The sequence below is a fragment of the Hemitrygon akajei genome, chromosome 24 (assembly GCF_048418815.1).
Source record: "Hemitrygon akajei chromosome 24, sHemAka1.3, whole genome shotgun sequence".
Classification (NCBI taxonomy): domain Eukaryota; kingdom Metazoa; phylum Chordata; class Chondrichthyes; order Myliobatiformes; family Dasyatidae; genus Hemitrygon; species Hemitrygon akajei.
In genome coordinates, this window is record NC_133147.1 from 1,321,349 (window position 1) to 1,337,272 (window position 15,924).

Below are 15,924 nucleotides of genomic sequence, written 5' to 3' on the forward strand. Positions count from 1 at the left end.
CCAGCCTATAATCGTCTCCATCTAATTATAATTGTTTAGCAATATGGCTCTGAAGAGGCCCTTCTGATTCTTAGAGATGTTATGATATTCTCACGCGTGTCCGATATGAGATAGATCTTTCTTAGGATTTTAAAAAAAGCTAATTTTGAATTCCAGCATGTGAATAACAAACGGCACTCCATTTAATGCAATTTCTGAACACTTTAGATATCTCACATTGCATAGCGGATGTCTGCTGCCTTTTACAAATTGGTGAGAATTCGGTACCTTTCGGGTTGGTGTAAAACACATATTCTAAAAATGTAGACTTCACAGGTGGATTTCTTGTACATATTTTATTTATGTAACAGTGATGGGTTCTATATCCGCACTTGCATTGATTATTTTCGGAATGGAATTAGAAATTCCATTGCATAAAACTATGAAATTGTAAGCTCTGCTTTCGAATGTTGAGAAACCCTCGTGTCCTATTTGATTCTTTATATTGACCTTTTAACACACTCTCTCCTTAATGAATGCACTGTGCATCTATACTATCTCACAATATTTCCTCCTATCTCCCTGAAATAGCATTTCCATGAACTGAACCAAAGAATAGCAGTGCCTCTGGTGTTTACTCCTGATACGTGTAGATTACTGTGAAGCATATCAGAGCCGTGGAAACATTCGAGACACCAGATAATGTTGGTTTGATCAAGTAACACCGACCAAGCAGCAAGATAGAACTCCGGCATTCAAGGAACAATCTATAACATTTAGCAATAAATTGGAGAAAATAAATCGAATTACTCTGCAGAAATCCGGCAAATACGGAAACTTTCTGTTTAATACGCTACAATAATCGTTCAGTGGTATTGCCGTTTTCTGACGTCCGTATACCACCTGCCTGAAACTGTATGTACAAAAATAGTATTCCTGGGAGATAAGGTGAGACATCGGTCTGGATGAATGCAGGAGGGGTTGTACCTGTTGAATTTACACTGTGGACAAAGTTAGAGACGGGTCAAAAGACCATGATAGAAAGTATAGTTTATTATTCTGGTGCACCTTCAGATGACATCTGCCCTTTTAACCATGTTTTCTTCGAATCGCGAGCATCATTGCAAACTATACACACTTAAATTGAGAAAAGTTAAACTCACCTACTATTTGTATCGGCACTGTTGTACTTTTATCCGATTCTACTATTGAACCATTCACATTGCATGTGTAAGAACAGGCATAAGATTTCGAGCCGACCCATCGTTCTGTGATCCAAAATGTGGCGCTGTATGGCGCTGAAGTGTAGGTGGGTTCCCTTGATAAACGTTGCACTCTGTTGTACAGGAGAAAGCTGCTGATCGATTCTCGACGCTCTGGTGCTGTACAGGTTAAAATGACCCTTTCACCTGACACGTAGACTTTGTTCTGCCGGTCCGGAGATAGTAGAGGTTTCACTGGATGACCAAGAGGTAGAAAAGTTACTAATTAATCACACTGCATATACTATCAATTTTGTCTTTAAAAAAATTCAAAAGGAATTCATCATTAAATGACATCTGCCCGCCCAAGTATTATTCTACCTGACGCGGGTTTCAATGGGGGAAATGGATCCTGATGTCGAGAAACTGTGCTGTAGAAAGGGCATCAGCTGCTGTGGCAACGTGCAAGCCGCCTGTGTTGTTAGAATGGAATATTAAATTAACCTTACTTGTATTGTTATTATAATTATCCAAATTGTTGGCATGGACAGCAACTTCCTTTAACATTTTTTCTGCCATTCTCCTTTTTCAATTCCTCCCTCTGGCCTCTTACCTCTTGTCGTCACATGTCTATCAGCACCCCATGATGCCCCGCCTTCTTCCATTTAACGCATAATCTCCCTTATGAGATTACTTTTTTCTGCAGGCCTTTCCCATCTGTCTATCTATAATTTATTTAGCGACATGGCGCGGAATCGTCCCTTCATGTCCGATATTGTCACCTGCGTCGGTCCTGAGATTACTCTTGCCCAGGACTGTTCAAATGCTAATCTTGAACTTAAGCCCACATAATTTTATGTAATTTCAGTTTCCATTAGACATCTTATATTTCATAGAGGATGTATGTTTCCTTTTACAAGTTGGCTGGAATTCGATATTTTTTGGTGGGAAGTGGTTGGTGTTGGCAAAAAGCACAGATGCTAAGGATGTAAACTGCACAGGTTCCAATGTACAATATACATTTCTATTCTCGTGACGTTGATGGGTTCTATATCAGCACTTGCGTTCATTACCCTGGTATGCTCGGAATTAAATTATTGCAGGAATTCCTTTATATGGAACAGTGGAATTATAACTTTTACTTTCCAATGTTGAGAAAATTTTGTGTCCAACTTGATTCTTCAAATTAACCCTTTTTAACAATTTCTCCTGAGGAATGCAGTCTGCATCTCTAGTGGTATATTATAATCTTTCTGCCTTATTTCCCTAAAATATCATTTCCATGAACTCAGTGAAGGAATAGCAGTTGTCTGCGGTGCTTACTGTTGATAGCAGTATGTTTGTATTAATCGTATCAGAGCCGTAGAAAAATTAGAGACAGCAGATATTGTAGATTTGATCACATAATACGTCGACCAAACAGCAAGATAGAGCGTTTATCACTCACCTAGAACATATTCTCCCTGGGCCTTCACGACCACTGAAAATGGAAAATTATAATAAATTACTTCAGCTCCACATTATATCTGCATAAAATCTTCAAAGCCGCTTTACAGAAGCACCCCATCATTATTCCGTGACTTCCTATTGGCAGCGTTCTCTTCTCACAAACCCCATTCTCAGTCCTCTCCATCTGATGAAGCAGCAGCTCTAAAACTTTGATGTCTGTCAGTCAGGCACTCGCTCTGCTGGAGATTCTTCGCCCCATAGAACAGAGTCATGACGGAAACAGAAAGACCAGTTCGGTGGATGGAAACAGCTCTCAATGATCGGCATTTAGTTATTCCATGATCGCACTCGTATTTCAAAGTCACCATTTCACCGTTACCCGTCATTGTATAAATCACTGGATCTGATCATCTGCTACACACTGAATGGAAGTCTCGGGCATGGACAGAAACACAAAATACGCACACGATCATGGTCAGTCGAATCACATGCTTGCTTGTGGATTAAGCAAGTATTAAAAACACAAAGATTCCCGGTACCTACAAGCGATGAAGCTGATAATTTAGATTAGATTAGATTAGGTTCAACTTTATTGTCATTGTGCGTCGTACAGATACAAAGCCAATTTGCACCATTTCTTGGAAGGAGAGTTCGGTCATGACGTATATAATCTGTACACATTAAAAATCTCTTTATCTATCTATCTATCTATCTATCTATCTATCTATCTATCTATCTATCTATCTATCAATCTATCTTACAATCTATCCGTCTGTTTATCTATCTATACTTCTGTCTATCCAGATTTCACTCAGCTATTCGGTTGGCTGGGACTCAGAGGAGAGCAGCGGGTAGCGCGACAGACACCCAATCTCAACAACGAATCGGGCCGATATAAACGCGAGTAGTCGGCGGAAGCAACGCTGAATGCCAGTTCGACTGGTAACAAAACGTTTTGGACCTGACCTCCAGGCTCGGCGTACAACTTTACAATCAAAGTGCAACCCGAGTTACCAATCTTATCTTCCATCTATCTGTCTCTCTGTTTGTCTATCTGTCTCACAATCTACTTATCTATCTATCTATCGACCTCTCTCTCTAACTATTCTATCTGTCTATCTATCCACCTAGCCATCTATCTCATTCTATCTACCTATCTATCTATTTATCCGTCTGCCTGTCTATCTATCTATTTACTTCTCTATCTCTCTGTTTAATTATGGTTCAGCAGCCTTGAATAAATTTTGATTGAAAAGCCTCATCATGTGACGTGGGACTAAACGAGGATTATCAAAAACAAATTAGTATTTGCACGAAGTGTAACTAATATTTAGTTCAACTTCTTTGGAGTAATCATGTCCGTTTGGGCTGTGAGAGCAAAAGCCATTCTTCTCCGGTTTTAGACCTGTGTATATCTCACACCGTCATCCTTCCTTGCAGCCAACCTTCCTTGCATTTAAACCTGTTGGATAAAATTGTGCACGGATCTGTTTGCTCTCTCGGAGAGCTGGAGCAAGTGAAATGGCGAAGTGAGGAGAGGAAAGCAAAGAGTTAATCATTGACAGTGAGGCGGTACATTGGTTTAAACGGGGTGGGTGTTTGTACTTGCTGAACGCTACTTTTCTCAGAAGCAGCAAGTTCGAATGTGGGTATTTTGGTCAATCCCATATTTCGCAACAAATGTTAAATGCAGAAGGTTAACAAGTAACTATTGTAGAGCTTCAGCATTGTCGTTATTAGCAACATTTTTCTACCCCGTTCTCTGAAATTACCTCCTTCAATTAGTAATGTCGAAGATATTGAATAGGTTATATGCAAAGATTCAGAAAAGACCATTTGTGCAAGTGACTATTGTGCATTACTTTTCCAATTTTTGAGCCTCGTTTCAGAAGTGCATGAACACGTGACTCTTCTACAGGAACAGGGAAGTAAATGATTGACATTGAAAGTAGCTGATTTGATAGCAAATTATTTACAGCCCTGGGAGTACGTTTGTTGCCTCTCCTAAAACTGTTGTGTGTCTGAAAATGTTTCAACTAGACGCTGAGGGCAGTTTAATTTTCTCCATCCGCATTCTTTTTGCACGGCACTTTCTCTTTCTCTTCATTGCATCTATCGACCTGTCTTTCTTTCTTCCTTTCTTCAATTTTGCCCTTTTTTCTGCCTCTGTCTCTCTGTTTCTTCTTTTCATTCTTTATTTCATACTTCATTTCTTTCTCACTTCATTTTGTTCTTCCTTCTTTCGGTATTTTCATCTTTCTCCCTTCTTTTGTTTTCTCTTCATTTCTTCTCATCCCTCTCATCCAAAAACACTTTCCCCATGAAAGGCAAATGCGAAGAAATCTGCAGATGCTAGATATTCAAGCAACACACACAAAATGCTGGTGGAACACAGCAGGCCAGGCAGCATCTATAGGAGGAAGCACTGTCGACGTTTCGGGCCGAGACCCTTCGTCAGGGCTAACTGAAAGGAAAGATAGTACGCGATTTGAAAGTAGGAAGGGGAGGGGGAAATGCGAAATGATAGGATAAAACCAGAGGGGGTGGGGTGAAGCTGAGAACTGGAAAGGTGATTGTCAAAGGGGATGCAGAGCTTGAGAAGGGAAAGGATCATGGGACGGGAGGCCGAGGGAGAAAGTCAGGGGGAGGGGAGCACCAGAGGGAGATGGAGAACAGGCAGAGCGATGGGGGGAGAGAGCGAGAGAGAGAGAGAGAGAGAGGCCCTCACCACATTATTTACACCATGGAAGTCCAGACCCTAAATACCTCCATCCCCCACCAGGAAGGTCTCAAAGCTCTCCACTTCTTTTTGGATTCCAGACCTAACCAATTCCCCTCTACCACCACTCTCCTCCGTCTTACGGAATTAGTTCTTACGCTCAATAATTTCTCCTTTGGTTCCTCCCACTTCCTCCAAACCAAAGGTGTAGCTATGGGTACCCTCATGGGTCCCAGCTATGCCTGCCTTTTTGTTGGCTTTGTGGAACAGTCCATGTTCCAAGCCTATATGGGTATCCGTCCCCCTCTTTTCCTTCGCTACATCGACGACTGCAATGGCGCTGCCTCCTGCACGCATGCTGAGCTCGCTGAGTTCATTAACTTTGCCTCCAACTTTCACCCTGCCCTCAAATTTACCTGGTCCATTTCGGACACCTCCCTCCCCTTTCTAGATCTTTCTGTCTCCATCTCTGGAGACAGCTTATCTACTGATATCTACTATAAGCCTACAGATTCTCACAGCTACCTGGATTATTCCTCTTCCCACCCTGTCTCTTGCAGAAATGCTATCTCCTTCTTAGAATTCCTCCGTCTCCGCCGCATCTGCTCTCAGGATGAGACTTTTCATTCCAGGACGAATGAAATGTCTTCCTTTTTTTGAACAAAGGGGCTTCCCTTCTTCCACCATCAACTCTGATCTCAAATGCATCTCTCCCATTTCCCGCACAACTGCCCTCACCCCATCCGCCCGCCACCCCACTCGGGATAGGGTGCCGCTTGTCCTCACCTACCACCCCAACAGCCTCCAGGTCCAATGTATAATTCGCCATAACTTCTGCCACCTCCAAATGGATCCCACTACCAAGCACATCTTTCCCTCCCCCCTTTCTACTTTCCACAGGGATCGCTCCATACGCGACTCCCTTGTCCATTTGCCCCCCCCCCCCATCCCTTCCCACTGATCGCCCTCCTGGAACTTATCCTTGTAAGTGGAACAAGTGCTACACCTGCCCTCACACTTCCTCCCTCATCACCATTCAGGGCCCCAGACAGTCGTTTCAGGTGAGGCGACACTTGACCTGTGAGTCGGCTGGTGTGATAATCTGCGTCCGGTGCTCCCGGTTTGGCCTTTTATATATTGGTGAGACCCGACGTAGACTGGGAGTCCGTTTCGCTGAACACCTACGCTCGGTCCGCCAGAGAAAGCAAGATCTCCTAGTGGCCACACATTTTAATTCCACGTCCCATTCCCATTCTGATATGTCTATCCATGGCCTCCTCTACTGTGAAGATGAAGCTACACTCAGGTTGGAGGAACAACACCTTATATAGCGTCTGGGTAGCCTCCAACCTGATGGCATGAACACTAACTTCTCTAACTTCCGTTAATGCCCCCCTCCCCTTCTTACCTCATCCCTGATATATTTAGTTTTTTCCCCTCCCCTTTATTCTCTCTCTCTGCCCATCACGCTTCCTGTTCTCCATCTCCCTCTGGTGCTCCCCTCTCCCTTCCTTTCTCCTTAGGCCTCCCGTCCCATGATCCTTTCCCTTCTCCAGCTCTGTATCCCTTTTGCCAATCACCTTTCCAGCTCTGAGCTTCACCCCACACCCTCCGGTCTTCTCCTATCGTTTCGCATTTCCCCGTCCCCCTCCTACTTTCAAATCTCTTACTATCTCTCCTTTCAGTCAGTCCTGACGAAGGGTCTCGGCCCGAAACGTCGACTGTACTTCTTCCTGTAGGTGCGGCTAGGCCTGCTGCATTCCACCAGCATTTTGTGTGTATTCCACCTGAAAGGATTTAGTTTTGTTGAAAATTCCGGTAGCATCTGGAATTCTGAATGGAATTAATTTGTTCGTTGTCTAAAAGAAAACTGGTGATTTCAGTAGGTCGGTGTGATACTGTGTTTTCTAAAGCATCCGGGGTTCGCACCTCTCTTGCTGATCTGTATCTCGGCGAGGCGCCTTTGCAGACACAGTAAGGAGGTGAGTTTAGATGCGCTTTAGGGTATACCACATCTCTTAGAGATGTTCCACGTGTTCTGGAGTTTCACATAAATCCTCTGGATGACATACAGGAAAAAATAAAGCAACGGTAAAATTTTAATGAAAAAATAAATCTTTCAACTGATAGTTTTTCATCTGTAGCGTTCATCTAGAAATCTATGACAACGACTATCAGTGGTTTTATCTCAGTCAAGTTCTGATACAAAGAAGACTGCGCCGTCGCAAAAAGGTTTCAGAGAACAATCAACCGAAAACTATTTTCAGATATATCCGGTCTCTGTATTTAATGTATATTCGTCTCTGTGTAAATTGCTAGTCACAAGCGGAGGATGTTGCACACAATAGCCTCCTGCTACCACAGCTCATTTCACAGAACTGAACGTGGGGACAGTAATTATTTCTGACAACTTTTAGTAAAGTTGACCTCTTTGACGATGTTATCGCAGCTCCAGTAACCGGTATCTGCTGTTTGCTGAACTTTATTTCTATGCGCTACTGGCCTCCGTCTATGAAGCACTGATCGGTTGATCGTGACTGCGTCATTTCCCCAGTCTGATTTGTCAATAATCACCTTAATACCCATTCTGCAGAATTACAACTGTATCAACAAACTATCAACGCGATAGTTTTACTTTTTTAAATAAAGATTATTTAAAAGTAGACGTTATTCCTGGTGATGCAGTAGAGAGTTACTATAATCTGGAAACATAACTATTTTGGAATTCATATATGTTTTATATTTTCTTACCTTTTATGAGTGGTGTTTATATGTATTTTTCTCTCCATCCTGGGTCCTTTACCAGAAGCCGGGGACCTTGAGGGTTCGGCGCAGTATCCTTACTACTCCTAGTAGTGCTCTCTTCTGGACCGAGATCTCAGATACTGTTCACGGGATTTGTTGGAGCCACTCTCCTTATCCAGGTGGCAGAGCTCTAAGTTAGCCTATCATCACCGGGATTACTCTGGGTATAACATAACCTTCCACACGCTTTCTGTCTGCTCTTTCAACCCCTGGTGTTTCGCCAAGTTCTCAAATTCGTTCATCCTGATGTAACTGTCATTCGGGATTGGCATATCTATCACTATTGCTTTTTTTCAGTCCCCGGTACCTGTTTATCAGTTGGTATTTGAAAGTCCCACAGCATCTTAGTTTTGTCATTCTGCACTACATTCTCGGGTGTTTGTCATTTGGACTTGGGAGAGTCTACTTCCTGCGACTTGGTTCTGCTGTTCAGTGAATGCTGTCCCTGCCTGCATCTTACATCCTGCTACTACGTGCTGGATGGTTTCCGCGGATTCCTTTCACAGTCTGCACCTTAGGTCTTGTCTGAAGTGAAAGACTTCTGCTTTTAATGCTTCTGAGCTCCGCACCTGTTCTTGTGCAGCCATAAGCAGCGTCTCTGTTCTACCCTCAGCCTGCCATTTCCAGTCATTGTCAGGACTTCCTTACGTCGGCCACCTGTGCTGTCTGGCGATTGTACATGGCGTGCGGTAGCTTTTCCTGCTATGGCCTCTATCATTATTTCTGCATAGATCTTTGAAAGCAAAGTGTTGAAACGGAAACGCGGTTTCAGCTCAGATACATATAATGCCGGATGACCTGCGGCAAGTGTATATTTTACCAAATTGCTAACAACGTAAAACAAATGTCCACATTTCGCAATTTGGTTTATTGATAGCAACTGATTAGTAGGGGTGGAGAATGCACGGGGCATAAGATGAATTTGCAGTAGAAGCTTTAAGATGTGTCTATTTTAACGCAAGGGGTATTCTGAACAAAGCAGATGAGCTTAGAGCGTGGATCGGTACTTGGAGATATGATGTGGTGGCCATTACAGAGACTTGGATGGCCCAGGGACAGGAATGGTTACTTCAAGTGCCGGGTTTTAGATGTTTCAGAAAGACAAGGAGGGAGGCAAAAGAGGTGGGGGCGTGGCACCGTTGATCAGCGATAGTGTCACGGCTGCAGTAGGAAGTCATGGAGGGATTGTCTACTGAGTCTCTGTGGGTGGAGGTTAGGAAGAGGAAGGGGTCAATAGTTTTACTGGTTGTTTTTATAGCCCCCTCAATAGTAACAGGGATATCAAGGAGCAGATAGGGAAACAGACCCTGGAAAGGTGTAATAATAACAGAGTTGTCGTGATGGGCGATTTAAATTTTCCAAATATCGATTGGCATCTCCCTAGAACAAGGTGTTCAGATGGGGTGGAATTTGTTAGGTGTGTTCAGGAAGGTTTCTTGACACAATATGTAGATAAACCTACAAGGGAAATTGCTGTACTTGATTTGGTATTGGGATATGACCCTGGTCAGGTGTCAGATCTCGCAGTGGAAGAGCATTTTGGAGATACTGATCATAGTTCTGTCTCCTTTACAATATCATTGGAGAGAGACAGGAGCAGACAAGTTAGAAAAGTGTTTAATTGGGGTAAGGGGAATTATGAGGCTATCAGGCAGGAAATTGGAGACATAATTAGAAACAGATGTTCTCAGGGAAAAGTACAGAAGAATTGTGGCAAATAATCAGGGAATATTTGTGTTGTACATTATAGGCATCTGTTAGTCTCGTGAGGCCATGGATTTGCGCGTCGGAAGGTTTCCAGGGCGCAGTCCTGGGCAGGGTTGTATGGGAGACCGGCAGTTGCCCATGCTGAAAGCCTTCCCCTCTCCACACCACCGATGTTTTCCAAGGGAAGGACACTAGGACCCAAGCAGCTTGGCACCGGTGTCATCGCACAGCAATGGTTGTTAAGTGTCTTTCTCAAGGACACAACACGTTGCCTCAGCTGAGGCTTGCACCAGTGACCTTCAGATCACTAGACATGCCTTATCCTCTAGGCCACGCGCCAACAAAAAGGCTGTAATAAATCTAGTCAAGCTGAAAAGAAAAGCTTACAGAATGTTCAGAGAGCTAGGTAACCTTAGCGATCTAGAAGATTAAAAGGCTAATAAGAAGGACATTAGAAGAGCCAGAAAGGGCCATGAGAAGGCCCTGGCGGGCAGGATAAAGGAAAACCCCAAGGCATTCTACAAGTATGTGAAGAGCAAGAGGATAAGACGTGAAAGAATGGGACCTATCAAGTGTGACAGTGGAAAAATGTGTATGGAACGGGAGGAAATATCAGAGATACTTAATGAATACTTTACTTCAGTATTCACTATGGAAAGGAATCTTTGTGATTCCTTTGTCAAATATGATGGCAGAATATAGTATTAATGGTAAGACTCTTGGCAGTGTGGAGGATCAGATGGATTATGCCGTCCGAGTTCATAGGACGCTGAAAGCAGCTGCGCAAGTTGACTCTGTAGTTAAGAAGCCGTATGGTGAATTTGTCTTCATCAATCGTGGATTTGAATTTAGGAGCTGAGAGGTAATGTTGCAGCTATATTGGACCCTGTTCAGACCCCACTTGGAGTACTGTGCTCAGTTCTGGTCACCTGACTGCACGAAGGATCCGTAAGCCATAGAAAGTGTGCAGAGGAGATTTACAAGGATTTTGCCTGGATTGGGGAACATGCCTTATGAAAATGGGTTGAGTGAACTCGGCCTTTTCTCCTTGGAGCGACGGAGGATGAGAGCTGACCTGACAGAGATGTAGAAGATGATGAGAGGCATTGATCCTGTGGATTGTCACAGGCTTTTCCCCAGGGCTGGAATAGTTGCCACAAGAGGACACAGGTTTAAGGTGCTGGGGAGTAGGTACAGAGGAGATGTCAAGGTTAAGTGTTTTACTCAGGGAGTGGTGCCTGCGTGGAATGGGCTCCCGGCAGCGGTTGTGGAGACGGATACGATAGGGTCTTTTAAGAGATATGTAGATAGGTACATGCAGCTTAGTAAAATAGAGGGCTATAGGTAAACACGAAGAAATCTGCAGATGCTGGAAATTCAAACAACAACACACACAAAATGCTTGTGGAACACAGCAGGCCAGGCAGCATCTATAGGGAGAAGCGCTGTCGACGTTTCGGGCCGAGACCCTTCGTCAGGACTAACCGAAAGGAAAGATAGTAAGAGATTTGAAAGTAGTGGGGGGAGGGGGAAATGGGAAATGATAGGAGAAGACCGGAGGGGGTGGGATGAAGCTAAGAGCTGGAAAAGTGATTGGCGGAAGTGATACAGAGCTGGAGAAGGGAAAGGATCATAGGACGGGAGGCCTCAGGAGAAAGAAAGGAGGGGTGGGGGGAGCACCAGAGGGAGATGGAGAACAGGCAAACGACTAAATATGTCAGGGATGGGGTAAGAAGGGGAGGAGGGGCATTAACGGAAGTTAGAGAAGTCAATGTTCATGCCATCAGGTTGGAGGCTACCCAGCCGGTATATAAGGTGTTGTTCCTCCAACCTGAGTTTGGATTCATTTTGACAATAGAGGAGGCCATGGATAGACATATCAGAATGGGAATGGGACGTGGAATTAAAATGTGTGGCCACTGGGAGATCCTGCTTTTTCTGGCGGACCGAGCGTAGGTGATCAGCGAAACGGTCTCCCAGTCTGCGTCGGGTCTCACCAATATATAAAAGGCCACACCGGGAGCACCGGACGCAGTATACCACACCAGCCGACTCATAGGTCAAGTTTCGCCTCACCTGGAAGAACTGTCTGGGGCCCTGAATGGTGGTGAGGGAAGAAGTGTAAGGGAAGGTGTAGCACTTGTTCCGTTTACAAGGATAAGTACCAGGAGGGAGATCGGTGGGAAGGGATGGGGCGGGGGTGGGGGGGGGCGAGTGCACAAGGGAGTCGCGTAGGGAGCGATCCCTGCGAAAAGCAGTAAGAGGGGGGCAGGGAAAAATGTGTTTGGTAGTGGGATCTCGTTGGAGGTGGCGGAAGTGCCTCCCGTCTCACGATCCTTTCCCTTCTCCAGCTCTGTATCACTTTCACCAATCACCTTTCCAGCTGTTAGCTTCATCCCACCCCCTCCGGTCTTCTCCAATCATTTCGCATTTCCTCATCCCCCCCACTACTTTCAAATCTCTTACTATCTTTCCTTTCGGTTAGCCCTGACGAAGGGTCTCGGCCCGAAACGTCGACAGCGCTTCTTCCTATAGTTGCTGCCTGGCCTGCTGTGTTCCACCAGCATTTTGTGTGGGCTATAGGTAAGCCCAGTAATTTCTAAGTAGGAACATGTTCGGCACAACTTAGTGAGCCGAAGGGCCTGTATTGTGCTGTAGGTTTTCTATGTTTCTAAACAGCAGCAGTAATGCAACAAGTTTAAATGAAGCCACATGATCATGCTTTTAAGCAGTTAATAAGAATAAATGTTATTATCATTAATAATATATGCATTGTGAAACTGACTGTTTCTGGTACAGCGTAAAAAGTGCCGGATGTCATAAATTAAAGAGGCACTTTCAACCGAAAGTAACAGTAAATCAGAGAAAGGGGAACTTGTCTGCACAAGGCACAAGTTTCCATACAGCACAGCTAAATATAGTGTAAACTATCCGCCGATTTTGGGAAACATCTTGCATCGTTTCTTCCTCTTTGAGCTCCATGCATGCACATTTTCTACCATCAAAAACAATAGGCTATCGATTGAACAGGGGAAACATTTACAACCCATATTTTAGAATTTTGTTTCGCCGCTAAGCATCCCTCAGTATTTTCTCTTGTAGCCAAAAGTAGTTGTTTTTTTAAAAAAATCAGTAAACAAACACAAATTGGAAAAGTACAGCGACGCGGGTTTAGACGAACAAAATACAACTGAAGCAGGTAAACGTATCAATTTTGCAAAAAAAAACCTAACAGTTAAAATGCCTGTTCGCGGAACAGCAGTTGGAGGAATTCCATAAATTTGTATCGAAATGTTGGTTATTTCCCTAGTTTCAGGCACTACGATAGATACGCGGAGAGTTTAGCCTACACACTCCGACTGTCAAGGTAAGTTCCCGGTACTGAATACAGATATAGATAGTTTCACGACTCACCAAATAACAGCAACAAAGCGGCGGTGATCATGATCTATTTTCTACCGCTTGGACACATCAGCGTTCTGCGCGGAGAAGATTCTGAGACTGCTGTTACTTCCAGGAATGGTTAAGAATATGACTGCAGAAGGGAGGAGCTGAAAGGAACACGTGACCTAGGACAGACCACGTGAGAGCAGAATTAGGCAATTCGGCGCATTGAGTCTGCACCACCATCCCATCCGGGGTGTTTTATCATAACTATGAAACCCATCCTGCTACTTTCTCCGCGGAACCTTTGTTTTAGTTACTGGGCAAGAAGCAATCAACATCCAATTTAAATATACCCAATATCATGCCGCCTCAACTATGTCAAGCAATGAATTCCACAGAGTCGTCACTCTATTGTTAAAGAAATTGCTGCTCATCTCTGTTCTTACAGATGGATACACTATTGACCTGAAAGGAAATAACAGTGTGACAGTAGCATTACAAGTGCACAGATATATAGAAATATCAGAAGACAAGTAAAAAGATTAAAAAAATAAGTTGCATCAAACAGTCTAACAGGAGGGATATCATCACTTCCTCTGCTATAGGTTCACTTAATATCGACCCTAATAGCCAAGGTAAGAATGACCTCATAGCGCTCTTTGGAGCAGGGCAGTTTTAACAATCTATTGCCAGAAGCGCCTCTCTATTCTGCCAAAGTGGCATTCAGAGGGTGGGAAACATTGGCCAGAATTACTAGGATTTTCCGGAGGGTCCTTTGTTCCTCCACAGGCTCCAGCGTGTCCAGTTTGACTCCATAACAGAGGCAGCTTTTCTGATCCGTTTGCTGAGCCTGTTGGTTGTATTTCCATGTTAATTCCATTTCCCAACAGACCCACACATAAAAGATTGTACTGTTAATAGCACGCTGGTAGAACATGTGAAGGAGTGGCTTGCAAACTCCAAGGGATCCCCATCTCTTCCGGAAGTAGAGGCGACTCAGGTCCTTCTTGGGCACAGCGTCTGTATTGGTACTTCACTCACGTCTGTAAACCAGGTGCACACCGAGGTATTTATAGGCCCTCACCGCATACAATGGCATGAGAGGGGAACTGGCCAAGGTTGGCTGTAAGGCAGTGGTTCCCAACATTTTCTATGCCGCACACCCCTAGGAAATGTTTGATTAATGTTCGCACCCCCTACAAAAGTAATATCACATTTGAAGATGAAGAAGTCTAATTTCTAATTTTTGAACCACATACAATACTGCGGGTGAACAACTTGAACTTTAAAAAATAAGCTTTTAACTCAGTGCATAAAATGCAAATATAAATTGAGCAATTAGATTCTAATTTATTCAGAAAAAAATGTAAACAGTAAAATCAATCCCAATTGTGAACATAAAATTCAATGACTTCTGTGCTCTTGCTTCTCATTCATGATTTTGTAAAAACGGGGAACTTTCTTGCTGACTGCGATACGCAGGACTGCCTGTGGATTCAGGCGATTCCTAGATTTTGTCTTGATTGACAAAAGAGAACTGAATCCAGATTCACACAAGTATGTTGTTGCAAATGGAGTGAGGACACGGAGTGCTTTTCCACCAAGTCTTGGGAACATATCCAGTGCTGCACACCAAAACTCCTCCAAGGTCTTCCTTTCAAATTGCATTTCAAGAGCTCGATTTGTCGGCAAATAAATAAGATCTTCCTTCAGCTCTTCATCATCTGACATTTTCTCTAAATTGTAGGAATATGGATTCATGATCCATTCTTCTGAAATCTTCAGGTCTCCAGCAGCAAAATATCCATCAAACGATTCTGACAGAATTTCCAAATGAGCCACAATTTCTTCACACACAGTAGGAGTTATGGATCCAGCATCATCACCCATCTCTTCTAGTGAAGGAAAATTTGAGAGACTGCCTCTTTCCATCCTTCGACGTCAAATACGTAACTTTTCTTTGGAGGCATTCAACTTTTCACAAGCCTTCAATATGTTTATCCCTTTTCCTCGAAGAGAAACACTCAGGTCATTCATACGAGTGAAAATGTCAGCTAAGTAAGCCAGCATTTGGATGAATTCCTGTGATTCCATTGCCCCAACCAGATCACATTCACGCTCCTCCAGAAATATTTTAATTTCGTCCCGCAGTTCAAATAAGCGGGTTAAAGCTTGTCTTCGTGACAATCAACGGACTTCTGTGTGGAAAAGCAAAACTGAGTGCTCACTTCCCAGATCCTCACAAAATGATTTGAAGATGCGATGGTTCAAAGCACGCCCCCGATCCAACTGATGACCTTCACACAAGTATCGAGGACTTTCTTCAAAATTGGAGGCAATGTTTTTGATGCCAAAGCATGCCGATGAAGAAAGCAATGGGTAACTTGCAAGTCTGGAATCTCCTTTTTCATCAATGCAGAAAAGCCAGATTTATTTCCAAGCATTGCAGGTGCCCCGTCAGCGCACACAGAACCAATGACTTTGATATCTAAATCATATTTGTCAAAGAAGTCTTTCACCAGCTGCATCACATCCTTTGCAGTTGTGTTTGTTTTCAGATCTTTACAAAACAGGAAATCTTCCTTCACAGCACCATCATTGACATACCTCACTAATGTGATGAATTGACTACAACTGGAGATGTTAGTTGACAGATCCATCTGAATAGAGATTTTA

At 43.6% G+C, this 15,924-nt stretch overlaps 1 protein-coding gene across 1 annotated transcript in view; it reads right to left on the bottom strand.

Moving 5' to 3' along the window:
* The window catches only part of LOC140715537 (cell adhesion molecule CEACAM5-like), an 89,705-nt gene that overhangs the window by 56,557 nt on the left and 17,224 nt on the right, over positions 1-15,924 (bottom strand). The window contains exons 4-5 of the mRNA XM_073027891.1: positions 2,629-2,661; positions 1,143-1,436 (exon numbers count right to left, since the gene is read on the bottom strand). Of these exons, the coding sequence (XP_072883992.1) occupies positions 1,143-1,436; positions 2,629-2,661 (327 nt within the window). The remainder of the gene's footprint in view (positions 1-1,142; positions 1,437-2,628; positions 2,662-15,924) is intronic.